The sequence below is a fragment of the Meleagris gallopavo genome, chromosome 10, assembly GCF_905368555.1.
Source record: "Meleagris gallopavo chromosome 10, MGAL_WU_HG_1.1, whole genome shotgun sequence".
In the NCBI taxonomy this organism is placed as follows: domain Eukaryota; kingdom Metazoa; phylum Chordata; class Aves; order Galliformes; family Phasianidae; genus Meleagris; species Meleagris gallopavo.
The window spans coordinates 2,546,078-2,562,984 of NC_139413.1; the positions used below are offsets into that span (position 1 = coordinate 2,546,078).

The window sequence follows — 16,907 nt, forward strand, 5'->3', positions numbered from 1 at the left end:
AAGAGGTTCCAGGAGTGAGTCCTACCTCCCAAGCACTCAATAAGTGGGACCTTCCAAATGACTTAAAAAGCAAGTTTTGAAGCGTAATTATTCTGCTGAAAGACAAAAGCATCTTTCAGATGTTTTGTTTAAAATTAATTAGTATCTAAATATCGACTAAAACATTTGAGAATGACTGCTTATTAAGCACAAAACCAGAAAACACTGAATAACTTCAAGACAAGAAAAATAATACAATAATATAATAAATAACATGATTAAATTCTACATGCTGGACTCTGCCTCTTGTTATATTTGGTCTAAGCTATTAGCCTACTGTAAAAGCCAGCCAAGAATTCTTCAAACCCTGCCAGGGCTAGAAATACTGGCCAGAAATATTTGTCATATCACAGCTCGGCTTCCAAAAAGTAAGATGCTGGACTTCCACAGCCAGGAAAATACAAGGTGCAAAGGACAATAAAAAATGGACTTGCTTAATATTGTTGGAATACATCAGATCAAATGAATCCAAGTGCTCTTAATCCTGTAGGACTGCGGCATGACAAATATACTTCATTTGGAGTCACCATACCCCATGAGTCAAATCAGTCTGGAAGATTCGGCCACACAACTTCTGGATGCTGTTCAATTAGTATGAGGCAATGATTTCCAGTACTCAGCAACCAAGGCAGTCTTCTCCTTCAGAGAGCTAGATGGTTTTACCTTGGATTAAATTTATTGATTTTTCCACTGTGTATACAGAACAGTGCCATCAGGCAACTTCAGATGAGTTCACCGACCACAATATTAATGGAATTTGCTAATTTTTTTCAAAGCACTCATAAAGTACAAAACAACTGTGCCTTACGTGTCACTGCAGCAGCAGCATCTGAAATAAATCCATCTCCAAGAAAAATGTGTTGACAGGGACTTGTCCTTAAGAAGTTTGCCCTTTACGTTCACTTACTGTAGTGTAGAGTATCTTCAGGCACAGCTGGTCCAACTCATCTCAGTGAGCCTACCTACTGCAGTAAGCTCTGCTCCCCAGAGAGGGGTGCTGGGAGGAATGAGCATCTCTCAGAGGCCATATGTAACTCCTCGCTGATTTATTCAACGATCAGACTTTCCACTAATCATAGTCAAGGTAAGATACCATATTAGCTACAAACAAAACCTGATTTTTAATCTTAGCAGATGTGCAGATGCTCAGTTTAAAAGCCACAATGGCTGCTGTGAGATCATGATTTTCACCCATCTGACCTGCAGGCTGTACACAGCTCATGCATCCAAACAGCATATTTACCTACACACAGTGAAAAAATTGCACTGAAAACTGACTCTGATTGGAATCAGAAGGAATAAAGCAAATCAAGTGTAAATACTCGATTCTGAAACAAAGGTTAAGCAGGAGGTTAGTATATACTAATTTAAAGAAGACAAGAAAACACTTAGGCTCAGTTTTGACATCACCTAATGATAAAGTTCACTAGTTTCATGTCGGTGCTAATTGATCAGTGTGGCTGAATTTGAGCTTTAATAACACTGAAGTGTTGTATAACGAAGGCAGTCAGTGCCCTTCATGCCACAGCAATAAAACTTGCTCCCAAAATTCACCCTTGGGCTCTCCATTATACTTCACAATTTAAGCTTCTATTTTAGAGCAAACATCCATTCCGTGGTATTAGCATTTTTAGAGAAAACCTTTGGAGAAAACCTTTAGAATGTTGTAAACAGTACTTGATACCCACATTCCACTCATATGGAAGCTGGAGCAAGGATGCTGTTAACAATTTGCCTGCCCACCATTTTGTTAATGGTGCCCACTGCAGACCTTGCTTTGCAGCCCCCATGCATTCTCCCTTCCCTGGCAGCTCTCGACCCTCTCACTACTCTCCCATGACTTCATTCCAGACAATCTTTTTCTTGCATGAGGGAATGAGCTTGAAGCAAGAGCAGAATAGTGATTCAGTATCTCCCACCCCAGTGTTAAGTTCCTCTAAACTCAATTAATCACAGGAACCTCTGGCAGCTCACAATTTGCCAGCAAGATACACCACAGTAATAAGTGATTTCACATTCTGCTTTTGAAGACAAGCTATTAAATTCACATACTGTACTACTTTAATCAAGAATAGTTAATTAAGCTGTTCCCTTGATACGATTTTTTAATCATTCTGCACCAGCCATACATCACTTTTATAGAACTCAGACTGTGGCCATGATGCATGTTTGCAATCTGTCTTTCCAAATTAATCTGTCAGCATTTGTAAACTCAGAGCAGATCCAATACATTCTGTCTCTCCAGTAGCTGAGCCAGAAGTTCAGGGAGACCCAGGACTGGTTGGGAAGTGACGCTGGAGCAGCACTTTGCAACAGGGTTTCACTGAAAAGCTGAATGACAAATATCCCACTGCAGATCATCACCCAGCACGATAGCAAGGTCTTCGTTATTATTTTAGTGCTTTGTATTTGCATACCTTTTATTTCCTTAAGTTAACTCAGCTTTATGGTCTATGTCGTTATCATAAAACCAAGTTCAATAACTGCACATAGTAATGATCAACATACATAATCCAGGATTAGTAAGTAGAGGCCATAAAACCAGGGGAATCTATAGTGCCAGATTAACAAAATATTAACATATGACAAGAATCTAAAGCCTACATTTATAACAACAATTTTCTGTTGCATTATCCGAGCTCAAGGACAGGCTAATGCAATGCTTTTCTAGGAAAAAACTTGACACATAGCAGCCATAGGAACTAGATTTGAATTCTTTCTGTTTTAAAGCACTCGAAGAAGTAGGATATAAAAAAAAACGGCAACAGTGTTTGGCTCTGTGACTTAATCATAAAAAAAAAATAAAGAGTTCCATAAAGTAAATAAGAGAACAAAATGAAAACTTGGTTCATTTTTCCAAACTGGCACAGGGATCCCCAGTAGGGAACACTCTGATACTGTGCCCATGCAAGAATTGCTGAACTGTGAGAATCTGCTAAACATTTATCCCAGGAAAACAGGGAGCACAGAAGACAGAGAAGACATGGAGAAGACATGTTCTCCCATCTGGCCTTTCATAACTGCACACCAAGTCAAACCAAACCTTTCACATGCCCACTTAAACATTTTTACGTAGGATTTTTTAACGGCCAACAAATGAGGCTGACGTAAATCCAGGTATTTTCACTCTCACACTACTTCATGGATTCTATTTATAAAGCCCTGCATCCTTCCTTCTCTGTGGAAATGTCACCACGGTATTAATAACGTTCAGATTTAGAAGGTGCACAACTCAAAGCTCAGAGGCAGGAGCCTCACCGAGCAATGATCTAACATGGGACCCTCTGGATCCATCGAGACTCCATCAATCTCCCCCTACACTTGCAGACAAAAAGAGAAGAACTAAGGTCCCTTATTATTTAAATGAAGATAAGAAAACAATCCATGCCATGTTTTATTTAACTGAGCAAACAAGTGCAGCCAGAAGAACAGCTTCCAAAAGACAACCAAGCCCATGAGGCATAAGTGAATCCACTCTCTTAAGCCTTTGAATGGGCTGGCAGGGCATGGGCCTTTCATGTGTTTTTCCCATTTAACATTCAGCGTTGTTTAGATAAACTCATAGATGTGTTTATTTACATATAAAGATAGAAAGATATATGTGGGGATTTTAAGTAGAGGAAAAATCTTTTACAGTAATCATTAACTGAAAGCATACTGAACTTTAACTAAAGAAACATGTTCTAACACTGAGAAACTTTTGTAATTAATCCTCGCCTTAGATCAGTTCAGAAGGAGTTAGAAGCCTAATTAGCATTAGCTGAGAAACTGCTCATGTCCTGGAATTCCTGAAGCGAGGCACCCACTGCAGACACCTGCATGCCCACTGCCCCACAGCCAGTAGGGCTCAGCCCTGGCTCACTGCACCGAGTCCCAGAACACTTCTCAGCTTTGTAGCAGATGCAAGCTTCCCTCCAAACTCCATGTCTGTAACACTGATTAAAACAACAATTGCTAAAAGCTCTCTCTTTTTCTCTATTCTGTTGGATTAAAAGAGCACTGGGGCTATTCTCAGAGGAGCTGCAGTGGGCAGGCTGCAGCTAGCAAACGCTTGGCCTGTGGCCAGCCACGGCTCACTGCAAGGCCGAGCAATGCTGGCTGATGCTGTGCCACAGCAGAAGCTCAGTGAAGGATCTCTGCTTGCATCGTTGCGTTTTACAAAAGGAGGATGCAGAAAACCAGCTGAATGCACGGCACGCTGTGAACACGCTGCGCTTTGGGAAGAGCTGCCACCATCTCGTGTCTGCCATCACCGTGCATCTCACTGCGTGGCTCAAGTCCTGCTTTGTAGCAGAGCACTTTCAGCAGGAAGGAAATGAGTGGAAGGATTATTTCAGTGCTCTCATGCGGATGTTGATCTTTGGAAAAGCTGGGCAGGATGGAGTGGCTTACAGAGACGGGAGCACCAAACCCCGGAACACACAAGCTCCTAAATTTCTGCAGCTAGCCAAGCTCTTATAAAAAATATAAGGTACGTTTTGACTTTGACTCCTGAAGACTATGAAGCAACTTCAGTGAGGCTGGTTTCAGAGCCCAGCCATCTGAAAGGACTGAGCATTTTCTATATTTAACTCAAGTTTGCTTGCTAAGGCAACAACTCGCTGTGTGCTCCCCAAGCCTAAGAAGAGATCTGGCAAACACGCAGCATTTTACTGGCTGCAGAATGTTCTGAGCATGTCTCAGATCCCGAAACCATCCCCTGCTGCCATGCGTCCCCATATGGCAGCCCCCTCTCCAGCACAGCAGCTGCCTTTTACCAAACAGCTAAATGAAGGAAGAAAAGCAGCAGCCTGATGGCACGCTCCCTCCCACGCTCATCCAAATCATCCCCCACACTGCAGCCGTACATCCTGGCAGTGGGGAAGGAAGGCAATGCACCATGCTTTCTTGTGTGGCTACATTTTTATTTTCTCCAGTGTTTGCCTTTTATTTTATACTGAGGGATTTGGAAACTTACCCCCAAGTTGCTCTCCTGGAAGCACATGAATTTGGAGACAAAAGTGCTGGTTTGGATGCAATAGTTTGGATGGATAGGAGTTAGATGGGTCAGATTTCTTTATGCCGTGTTCACAAAGCAGAACAGCCAATTCTGATTCCCAGCTACTGCCTTCAGGCACTGCTGTAATACAAACTGCATTTTCTATTTAAATGCATATAGATATGCACAAATACAATATTATTACATTATTAAAAAGCATCGGTTTTGCATTCCCATGCCCAGTAGATGAAGCAGTTTGTTTACTTGCCCGCCTTTGATGCTATCCCATGGCAAGATCCCACCTGAGATAAGGCAGTGAGAAGCAGCACTGACTGAGCAGGGCAAGTGCAGAGTGAGTAAGGGAGATGAAAGTGCAGCACCGTGGAGCTGCGTTTCAACTCGAATACTTTCTCTTGTAGGAGCAAGGAGCAAATAATTTAAAGCCATAGAAGGTTTTCTGCCCGGTGAGAGCAAACAGATTGCTTCGTTAAGTTGCATGATAGTGTAGTTCAGTATTGCTTTGCACCTGATTGATTTGTACCTGACAGTAGGAAGTATTCATGTATATGCTATATCACTTTATAACGTGCCTATATGTAATCCCAAACTGCATCATCCTCCCTCCACACAAGAGCCTGAATTATAAGGACATATTTCTTTCCACTGACTCTTTTTTTCTCCTAGGTTTTCTTTTTCTTGTCAGTGAAAAACCCTTGAACCTGAAGGTTCTCATTCTGCCCAGATTCCCCTTCTCCTGATCCGACTCTCCCCTTGTTGCTCAGTGCCAGCCTGCCCACTGCCTGAAATGCAGAAACTCCCCCAGCACACGTCCCCATCTGCTAGCATCCCAGCAATGACACTGAGGGGAGCAAAGCACCATGCAGCTCACATATGGGTCACGCAAAGCCTGACCCTGCACGCAGAGGCAGCTCCAGCCTCTAGCCCTCTGCCTAAAAACAGGAGCACGGACACCAGCTCCAGCCAAAGGAGGTTAAAAACACTGCACCAATGCCATCTGTCAGGCATAAATAACAACAATAGATGTTTCTTATATATAAAAAGAAAAAAAAAATCCTTTAATTTCACTTAATATCCTGAAAAATTCCAGAAAAAGGTACAAGGAGACCTGGATTCCCCTAGCTGTGGCTCCAAGCATGCTGTAATTCAGACTGAAGAGCTAAAGCCAGCAGGAGCAAGGGAATGGGGCTGGCAAGCTTGCCAGCAGCCATCTCCACATCCCCTTCCCTTGGCTCTAGAGAAGGCCCCAGCACTAGAGCATGGTCCCAGCAAGCCTGAGCTGATCAATGCCTGTGTCCAGCCTCTGTACTCAAACAAAACACCAAATATTCCGCTTAAAAGCGTCTGCTCTTGTTTTAAATAGTCTCATCTAAAATATCGTTTCCTTCAGCTCAGATTCCCGATTGGATTGTAAAGGTTTGCTGACTTCATCCACACACTGTGATGAACACAGCCAAAGCATCAAAGCAAGCACATGCAGAACAACGGCTGAAGCGGTGAAAAATGCTCCTGCTCAGCGTGAGCCAACGTTTCCCTCCCAGGTGCTGTGCAAAGTAATGTGCTCCTGCTGGCAAAAGCAGGGAATGTTGAAAACGTTCAAAGTATCAGTTCATTCTCATTCAGCACACAACACAAACTCTCTTCCTGAAGATTAGTTTAATAATTAGTGCTCTCTGCTCTCCTTCTACAGTTCTTATTCCTGCAAGTACTTCTCATTCTGAGTTCTACTGCAAGCTGCTTTTCTTACTGAGCAGCCCAGAGGAATGAAAAGAGAACACACTAAAAATAACATAGGCTATGAATACAGTCTCGTATGGATTGGATATTGGAAAATATTTGTGTTGCTTTCCTAAGAAAGGAGACACTGAGCTTTCAGAAGCTCCCATGCAGAGGCCCCAGCAGCTCCGTGGCCTAGGGAGATGTCCTGTTCCTTGCACGTCACTCACAGGGATGCAGTGAATGCAGGAGCAAAGACACAGAGAGAAGGAAGTAGCTGTGGAGGAGCCCAGCACTGCACCGTGCCCTGAAGGCACAGCACACAGCTGCCCCTGAGACTGAGCTGGCACCTACCTCTTGTCTTTAAAGATACTGGCTGCATGCGTTCACTGAAGAAAACACTTTCTCAGCTGCAAAAAGCAGCAACATTGACAGCAAGCTCCCCCAAACAGGTACTGATTGCCAGAAGAACTTGCCTGAAACCAACACTTCACGTCCCACAGAAGGTACGATCTCGGCTTCACTAAAGCAAAACCAACATACTCAGTTTGAGTCTGAATGTGCCCATCCCAGTTGTCAGCCCCCAGAATGTTCTCCTCCGGGTGCAGTGCTGTATTCAAACCAAAATTGAGAATCATAGAATCATGATCATCTAGTTTCAACCCCTGTGCTGTGTGCAGGTCACCAACCAGCAGACCAGGCTGCCCAGAGCCACATCCAGCCTGGCCTTGAATGCCTCCAGGGATGGGGCATCCACAGCCTCCTTGGGCAACCTTATTATTAAATTCTACAAGTGAAGCTCAGAGACCCTCAAGTTCTCAAAGAAAAAGAATGGCAACTCTAAAAAAAAATAGAACAAGGTTTCTAGTCCTTAAGATCACAGAAGACAGACTGTAAACTTCCCAAGCTTTATGTCTAATGTATTTAAACAACCAACTTCACCTGTAACCTATGTATTCTGCCAGCTGACTGATGGCCAAGCAGCTGATGCTGGCAGTGCAGCAGGGTGGAGCACACAAGAGGCCACGGGGGGAGCAGTGTCCATCTCTACGCTTCCCTCCGGAGATTATCATTGAATTTTTCTGTCCAAAACATACACACAGCCTTGGTGCAGCAGGCAACCTTGAGAACGAGGACACTGACAATGAAAGGATATGAGAAACATTTTATCTTCGTGGCAATGCCTTAACATACAGATATTCCACCCATTCAAATGATAGAAATACAGTCAAGCATGACCGATACAGAAAACAATCAGCTTCTGCAACTGATGCAAACATCTCTGTGGGATCACAAGTACATCACCAGAGATTTATATCTGACCCAGCAAGAGCAAAGCATAACTTGGGCATTAGAACTCGACTGCTTTTTTCCCTAGCAAACATGTAAGGCTCAAGTATATACTGCATTGGGACACCATTACTTTAATATGCTTGCAAAGAAATATATATTTTTTAAGCTTTCTCTACTTTAAAATCACATCCTGATCAGAATGTCTCACTGCACATCCCAACAGAATACTCTGTGGCTTAGTTAACAGAGGGTGGAGACTGAAATACAGACTAGTCTGAAGCAACGTACCTGGAACATACTTAGTTTTCATACTGCTTCTGACTTGCTAAAAATCTTAATAGTATCAACTTATTCTCTAGATTTTCAGAAGTCAGATACTAAAAGAAAAATTAATGCCTCTTTCATCAAAATTTTTTATGGGATCCAGAGGAAATTAATACTTACTGTGATCATTTACTTTCATCTCTATATAACATGCAGTGACCCGTAAGTTAAATGAGCTCAAACTGACACAAATTCATTAAAAGAAACCATTCTTTGAAGAATATCACTGCACATTTAAACTGAAATAGGCAATAGGGATAAAAGCTAATTGCATGGTGTTTAAAGTAACAGATTCCAGTAACAACATTCTTTCCATGCACTGCTAAATCCGTTTCAAATGCCTTTCTTCCAAAAAGGCTCCAGAAGCAGGCTCATGAAAACTGAAACGCAGTACTTACATCCTTCTTTACTACTGATACCAATTCTGCAGCATTTAACTGGAATCTGAAATTTTGCAGAAGTCCAGAGGGTGACTTGAAAACTGTAATTTCCCTGGGGAATGCAGAAGGCAAACTGGGAGTGCACCCTGGTCCGAATTCTACCAATGAAGACTGCAGGAAAGCATCCTCAATAAGCAACCATGTCCTCCTGCAGGAAATTCTGGGGTAATAACTCCTCCTTGCTTGGTGCTACCCACGGCTTGCCTTGCCCAAGTGCTGCACTCAGTGGCTACGCCTGGGGGAAAGGCACTGCCTCCCTCACCCCAGTGCAACCCTTGCTACCTACAGCTGAAAGGAGCTTGGCTCTATGCTCAGCACTCCTTCACTGAGTTACTTTCACGTTTTTTTTCCTGGCTTTCATTTACTTACTTATTTTGAAGCAGCTTCTTTTGTTCTGAGTTGTTTTCCATAAACTCAAGGCAAGAACAGCCTGAATAGAGCATCTTTGAGCAGCCTCTGTGACCTGCTTGCACAGACCTCCTTTGGGGCAGGAGGATTTGGCTGCTGCAGCATCCAGGATTTCTCTACTTGAGGGAAAACATGGTGGGGAGCAACCCTGCTTCACGGCCTGCAACTTCTCAGCTCTCTTTTCCAACTCCCAGGACTGTAGGAGATGCTGACAGAGCAAGGGCTGGGTGCCACACCAGCCTGTGAGCAACCCTGCCACAATACCAAGTCATCCAGTACTGTTTACTTTGCCCTTTTATTATTATTATGCCCCCAGAGCAGCCCCCACTCCCCGCAAACGATGTTTCAATCTTTTTCTCCCCGGAATTATCCAATTTTTTCATGTTTTTGTGCCCAAATTTCAACTTAACAGCCCTCAGCATCTTTGAGAGTTTTGCTGAACACAGGCATTACATCTGGAAAGAATGGAGGAGAAAGGAAAATGGGACAGAGAAGCTAACAGTCACTTCTGCTTAGGCAGACAGATGCACAGACATGCAGCCCTGACAGCAGACAAGGAACCAAACCCATGCAATTGCTGCAGCACTGCAGGATGCTGTGGTCTGCTGCCTGATGCTCCTGGCCTCAGCTAGACAAGCAAACCAGGGCTTAAGGCAGCCCCAAACTTCAGGGCAGACAAAAACTAAAAATGCCCCTTCCTGCTAAGGATGGAGGCCTGCGGTCTCAGGCTTTAGTTCCCTTGATAAGCAGAGTGCAATGGGAGCTCACTTCACAATGCTCTTGTTGCAATCATTAGGAAACCTACAGCCTGAAATCTTGATGCTGTAGTATACATGAAAATGATGCTAATTTTAATTTTTATAATGCTCTCTGGCAGTGCACTACGACTGTATAGACTTACACATTTCAAACACAGCAATTCTAAGCCTGTCTAGAAACAATAAGCAGCAGTGGAGTTAAACACTTTAAAATACCAAACTAATCATATTGTATACTTACATTTGCAGAGCCATCTGTGGGTTTTTTTACATGTGTAGACAAGAAAACACCATAAATATCCCCAATAAATTTAACCAGGGAGAGTAGTAGCTTATATATATAGATAGATTGGGGAACTTGAGAATAGAATTGAAGCAATACTTGCCTAACTCAGTCAGGAATTGAAGCATGTGTCAATATTTGCATCACATCTCACAGAATGTTTATCTGGTTGATAGATCTATGAGAACATATTTTGGATACTCAATTAAATATTTATATTAGGCACAGCATATTCACTTTTGTATATAGGTATTAAAGTTGCTTCATTTATCCTCTTCTGCCAGGCTTTTAATTTCATGCACTTCATCTGTCAGGTACTGCGATATACTTCTAACACATCACAGCAGAAGATGGTACTGGCATTGGAGACAGATCTCCAGACACCAAGGCTGTGCAGAACTGAATATTACCAAGCTGAATGCTACATTGGCTGGAGAAGCTCAAGACACTGGAAATAACAGCGCACACAAGGCTGACAAAAAAAGTACATTTGGAGGTAAGTTAAAAGGAAGCTTATACCTACTGGAAGGAAAATGCAAGCTATTATGCTTGTATTGTTAAAGGTGGAATGAAAGATAGCAAGCACAATACAGAAATACAGTACAGAAGTACAATTTTCTTCCAGTTCCAACAGCAATCCATCTCAATCTCCACCATACAATTCCACTACTGAGCTTCAGGACAACAGAGCATTATGCCCCAAAGTTTTGAGGGCTGGATAACAAAACAGGTAGCTCCAATAGGTAATATTGTGGCATGACAGATTAGGAAACAATTCCTCTTAGTAAAAGGTACAAAAGCATCCAAGAACTGAACTGTGATAAATATCGAGTCAACTGTCTAACACAAAGTTAGATATCTGATGTTCTCAGAGGCCTCTGTACCACTGCAAAGTCTCAAAGGAAAACTGATACTCATCAAGTTTCCAAAGCTGCATGAATATAGCACATCTTATCTTACCCTATTCTGCAATAAAATTTTAGAGTGGAAAACTATCAATGCTCCAAGAGGATGGCGGTGAGGATAATTAAATTAGTCCTATGATGAATGTTAAATAGGCTGTTATGATTCTGCTTTGTATATTTAATATGATGATGTAGAACTAAACAGTAAGTCCTTTCTAAACAAAACAAAACAAAAAACAAAACAAAACAAAAAAACCCAGGCCTTTAGAAATAGTAAAAATGTGTTATTTATTTCTGCTTGTATTTTTTAGAGTAGATTTAACTTTTAAAAAGATTGATACTTGCTGATTTTTAGCATTTTAGCTCTTCAAGGTAATGAAGTAGCCACAATCAGCTTTCGCTTGCATTCAAAGCCGAAAGAAAACCCCAGATCTGAGTAATAAACCCAAAGTTGGTACAAACCTTCAGTTTGGGTTATGGCTAACATAAAACCCTTGAACTCTTTTCAGTACTGCACAAGCAACCCATACTGCCCTCAAAATTATGGGGAACCACAAGAAGGCCAGGAAGATGCTGGAGCTTGCCTCTGGCCCTGCAAGAGGCAGCCCCTGTCCCCATCAGTCCCTGATCCCACAAGTTTCCAGGCAGATCCTGCTCTAGAGCATGCTCACTTCTTCCCCCACACAAATGACATCTCATGAGCAAATCAGCCCGCTATCCTTTCTCTTCAACCAGGATTGAAGATATCCCTGCAGTAAGTGGGAAAAAAAGCAAAAATGATCTGGGTAAAGCAGTGAATAAGAAACAAGCTTAACTTTTTTTCTTATTTTTTTTTCTGTCAACAACCCACATTTTAATTCAATGAGGTCTTTCGTTCTGCCAGAGTTTCTTCACGTGGAGTATCTTCTGCTCTGCCTGTCATGCAGCCCTACCACAGCCATTCTTGTTGCTGATATGTCTGCAGAGTATTTCTGTGCTACACTGTCAGCCCTGCTCCAGTTGTGAGCCCTGATTACCCTCCAGGAGGAAGCCAAGAAGATGGTGCCCCAGGAACGGAGCTTTGTCCAACCCCCCAGTGCCAGCTCCACATGAGACAACACCATCTCCTCCAGCCCCATTTCAGAAGGAGATATGAGTTAGCAGCTGTGACAACAGCAAAAGGTGGAATTAAGGAGAGAGGGAGGAAGGAAAAGGGCTGGCTGATTCTCCCACCGCCTTTCCTTGTTCCGAACATTTCTGTTGCCTGAAAATGTCTGATCAGAAGATGGGATTATGTAAGTGCTTGCCAGCTTTTCACACGTTAAGAAAACTAAAGCTTGAATGATGGGCAGCTTAACTCATCCTCTAGGCAGTGAACTAAACATGTTTACTAAGGAGAAGTGAAACACCCTTGAAAACCTAGGAAGGATGAGGACTTGACAATTCCCAAGATTAAGAGCTGCATGCATTTACAGTCGGTGTAATCTCCTTATAGTAAGATGAGGGAGAGGAAAGTAAAGCCTTTTTGGTGTTTCGGGAGGGTTTTTGTTTTAAAGTATATACAACCTGTCTGATCGAAGACTTTCTTGCATTATTCTCTTTTTCTCCCAGTAGATAAACGGACAAGAAAGCTCTACTAGCTCTCCCAGCCCCACATTAAGTTACACTTTCTGCCAAACCCACTGCTCTCATCAAGCATCAATAATCAAACAGTGAGCCCTGTGCTGTAGAAATGTCTCTTGCTAAATTTAATCAGACTAACGCTTAAGTGCTGCCAGAAAGCAGTCACCAATCAAAGCACAAAACGTTGGCATGTGCTGTGTCACCTCAGCAGACCTACGGCTCCCTGAACTCTTCCTGGTTGCCACTCAAGTGGCATTAACCTTCTGCCTAAATGCAGCTGAAAATTTAAAACATCTTTAAGCTCATAGGCTTTTTTCCACAGGAAAACAGAAAAAAATGAGCACAGCAAAGCACCAAGTCTCTAAAATGAGCGAAAATTCTCACAGTCACACTCCTCCCAGCTCAAAACAAAGGTGCTTACATTGCAGTCATGCTGAGGGCACTGCGGATGCTACTAGGAAAGGTGATGATCTCAGCAGTGCTTAGTAAAGAATCCCCAGCACCCTACTGCAAGCTGAGGTTGTGCCATCCACTGGAGCGTCAGCAATGCAACGCTGCAGGTTGCACAGGGCTAATCTGGAGAGCAAAGCAGAAATCACGTTGTGTGCTCCTCAAGCACCTGCATTAGGATATTACCCAGCAAAATAAACTGCTCACAGAGCAAGAAGACACGTGTAGCTGTTTTGTACTGCAAGCACGTGCATCTAGAAGAGGGATGGAAGGCATCCAGACTGCCTGGAGCTTGCTCACCCTCCTCCATGCATCTTCAGCAAGAGGAAAATTTGTGGTGGCTCTGTGTCCAGCTTTCCACTGACGGCAAAAAGCAAATCTTGAGCTGGTGATAATGGTAACAGGTCCACCAAAATCTGCTGTTGATGTTCCCCATTTGGTATTACTGATGGGGAGAGGAGGAAAAACAATCCTAGGTGAAGAAAGCTGCAAAGAATGAGTGGAACCAGATGTGGAATTCCATACACAACTGAAATGTCTTCAGAAAATTAAACTGGGCCAAACCCCAGCTAGCCCATTACACAACCTATATTCCTCCGGCTTTAGAAGACGGGAGATGACTTCTGACAAATGCCAGAGGTGACTCAGCCATGATTTAAACCACATCAGTGGTATTCCAGCTATTTCTAGTGGTACTGAGCTGGCACCTCCTTCCTGATGGTGCGACGGTGAGCCAGCAAGCTGCTCCAGTCAGGGAAAACACAACGCATGCAAAATCCTGCAGCTGCCCTGCTGTGAGTGTACTTCTTTTTCTACTTTGAATGGTGAATTTTAAAATATGTAAAACCATGAAGCACAGAGCAAATAGCATCTACTTAAATAGGTTATTTTATCATGGCAGGGTGCTGCCGTTTTACCACCAACTCATTTGCAAGACAGACACACATATTTCAAACCGTATATATTTACATCTGCAAGGGAGGTGAGTATAATCACGGAAACACTCCCTGCAGAGCCTAATTCAGAAAGACAAGCAGGAAGCAAAGTCATATTTCACACTGTCCACGTGATCTTCACAGCCAGGTATGGCATTGTCAGGGAAGTCCTCTTGCTGTGTGTAAGCTGCAGGCTGAATGTGCTGCATGTTGCATATTTCATTACAAAAGCACAGCCACGTTATTTCATTAGAGAAGTGATAAGTTCAATCCTTACCAAGTTTTCTTGGTTCCTGGCTGCTATTTTCTGATCATCTTCTCCCCCATTTTTCATGTATTTGACCTCTTCCACTGGTTTGATCCTATACTCATCTGAGCACCAAGAAAAAAAAAAGAAAAAAAAAAGTTTTGAACCAGCGTAGTTCGGCAACCGGGAAAAAAGAAAAACCTGAAACCAAAACAGCTGACTAGAGAAAGGCCCTCATCCAGCAAGGCAACTAAAACCCACATGTCTGTAGTTTGAAAGGCTTAAATGGGACTGCTACCAAGGATGTTTCTGGCTGAAGCTTCAGTCTGGCCTCCAGAGATGGGTGGGCAGCTCTCCTGCCTGGCCCTATAAAGAGTGGATACTGGGTATGTGAGAGGACACACTCTTCCCAGGCTCCCTGGTTTCCTGTGTAGATCATCTGAATATAAAGAAGCTCTTGGCTCTTGCAGCCTCCCAGGTTTTTCATTGGCAGTGGGCAAGGAAGCAATACACACAGCTACGACAGAGGCTGCTCCTCTATGTTCTCTGCATTAAAAAACAAAAAAATCAAGCAATGTTGCGAAAGGCAAATTAAAAATTAGGTTAAAATCTAAGAAAAAAAGCAGAACAAAAAAACCACTCCAAAACACTGCATTTTTTCCATTATTTCTCCTGCACTGTTTCAGTGGAGCTAAAAGGTACCCCATGACAGACAGCACGCTCCCAGGCAACTCTCCTCCCCCACTCCTCACCACAACCATTTTTCCTACATGTGAAAATCACCCCGGGAGAGATCCTACATGCAAACAAGGAAAAAGAGAAGTAAGTAAAGAAAGAAGTAGGACTGCTTTGCCCTTACTACTCTATCATGCTTCAGCTTTTCAGAGAGCTGCCAGCTCCAGTGCCAGCCCTGCAATGTCCTTTTACCTGCGGATGCAAACAGCATCACTCAGAGTTGGGTTTTCTTTACTTGGACACGACATTCCCAAACTCCCAGGGATTTTGGGAAAAGGGATTCTTCACTTCCTTTCTCTCAAGCTCAGGAGCCCAGTGATTGCAATACCAACAGGGAACTATTAGGGCTTTTTACCTGGGTTTTCTGTGCAGCAAGCCAACTCACAGGAAGGGTGCCCAGAGCTCTGGGGTCCCATTCCTCCCACCAGGACAAACCATGCAGAAGAGAAACAGGGACTGCAGCCTCAGTAAGCATATCAGTGCAAAATGAAATGAGATACAGTAAGATGGGAATAAAAGACGAAACCTGGACTAATGGAAAGAAACCACACAAACCTTATTAATGGTGTTTTCAACCCATTCCTTGGGGTGTCAAGCAATTTGTCCCTTGCTCAGGGGAAAACAAAACAGAAATGGATTTTCCTGGGTTTAATGTGTTTAAACAAAACAAAACAAAAAAATCACTTATTAGGAATCTTGCTTTCAGGTCACTATGAACCAGTGAGTGTATGTTAAATAAGCCTAACTTTGAAGAAATTAATTATTTTAAGATACAGGCAGGTTCTGCATTCAGTCTAGTAAATAACATTTTTTATATAATTAAAAATATTAATATAGAGCTTAAATAAAACCACAAAACGTATCAAATAGCAGCATTTCAAATGCAGGCTCAAAACAGATGTAAGACTGTAATTCACACAGGAAGAAGATGAATTAAGAATTATTAGATTGGTACACACGAGCACATCTGCTGAACCTTTTGCTTTTTTAAATGGAATTAAGGCAGTCAGAAGGTGACACTTCATAAAACCAAAAAGCCTGAACACAAAAAAAGCCTGAGAATTAGATATGCTTAATCACTGCAGTATCTGTATCTGACTTATGCTCTTCAGCAGGGAACATCCTGAATAGTGTAGGGCTTAGAAAGAGAACAGATGTTGGAGAAACTGGACAGTGAGACCAGGCAAGGGTGAGGACTATGAGGTGCACACGAGACATTTAAGGGATTTATTGCATAATTTGCACAGATAACTAACAGCGTGGATTTGTAAATGTGCTTTTGCCTCATACTGATCAATCCTGTAACTATTCAATTATCTGTGCAGCACAGCCCAGCTGCCATGACTCTTCTCTCTACCTTAGGAACCTGCAGGAAAAGCACAGATGCTTGGATCAGTCCGTGCTTGAGGCACGCAGCAGCAAGCTTCCCAAAAATAAAACAGTCACTTTTCATCATGTTTCTAGGACAAGTTGAATAAACCATGTCAACCAGCAAGTCTTACTTCAGGGAAACCTGCCTTCCCTTTGGGAGAACACAAAAATAATCAGGCCAAAGTTTGCACATGCTTCGGTAAGCACTGGTAACATTAGCCTTCTAATATGAAGTGGCTTGCTTACTTATATCCATCTATTATATAGCATGGGTTTGGGCATTAGAAATCTCTACCTGCATCTCCAAAGGGATATAAATTTGCCAAAATGTAAAGCTGACAATCTGCCCTAAAAGCTGAGCGGCAAGCTCTTGGGGCTGAGGCACGTGAAGAAAGCAGCAGGCTG

At 42.7% G+C, this 16,907-nt stretch overlaps 1 protein-coding gene across 1 annotated transcript in view; it reads right to left on the bottom strand.

Annotated features, from left to right (window-relative positions):
* C10H1orf21 (chromosome 10 C1orf21 homolog) overlaps nt 1-16,907 on the bottom strand; it is an 87,547-nt gene that overhangs the window by 18,563 nt on the left and 52,077 nt on the right. The window contains exon 3 of the mRNA XM_085231142.1: nt 14,427-14,521. Coding sequence (XP_085087268.1) covers nt 14,427-14,521 — 95 coding nt within the window. The remainder of the gene's footprint in view (nt 1-14,426; nt 14,522-16,907) is intronic.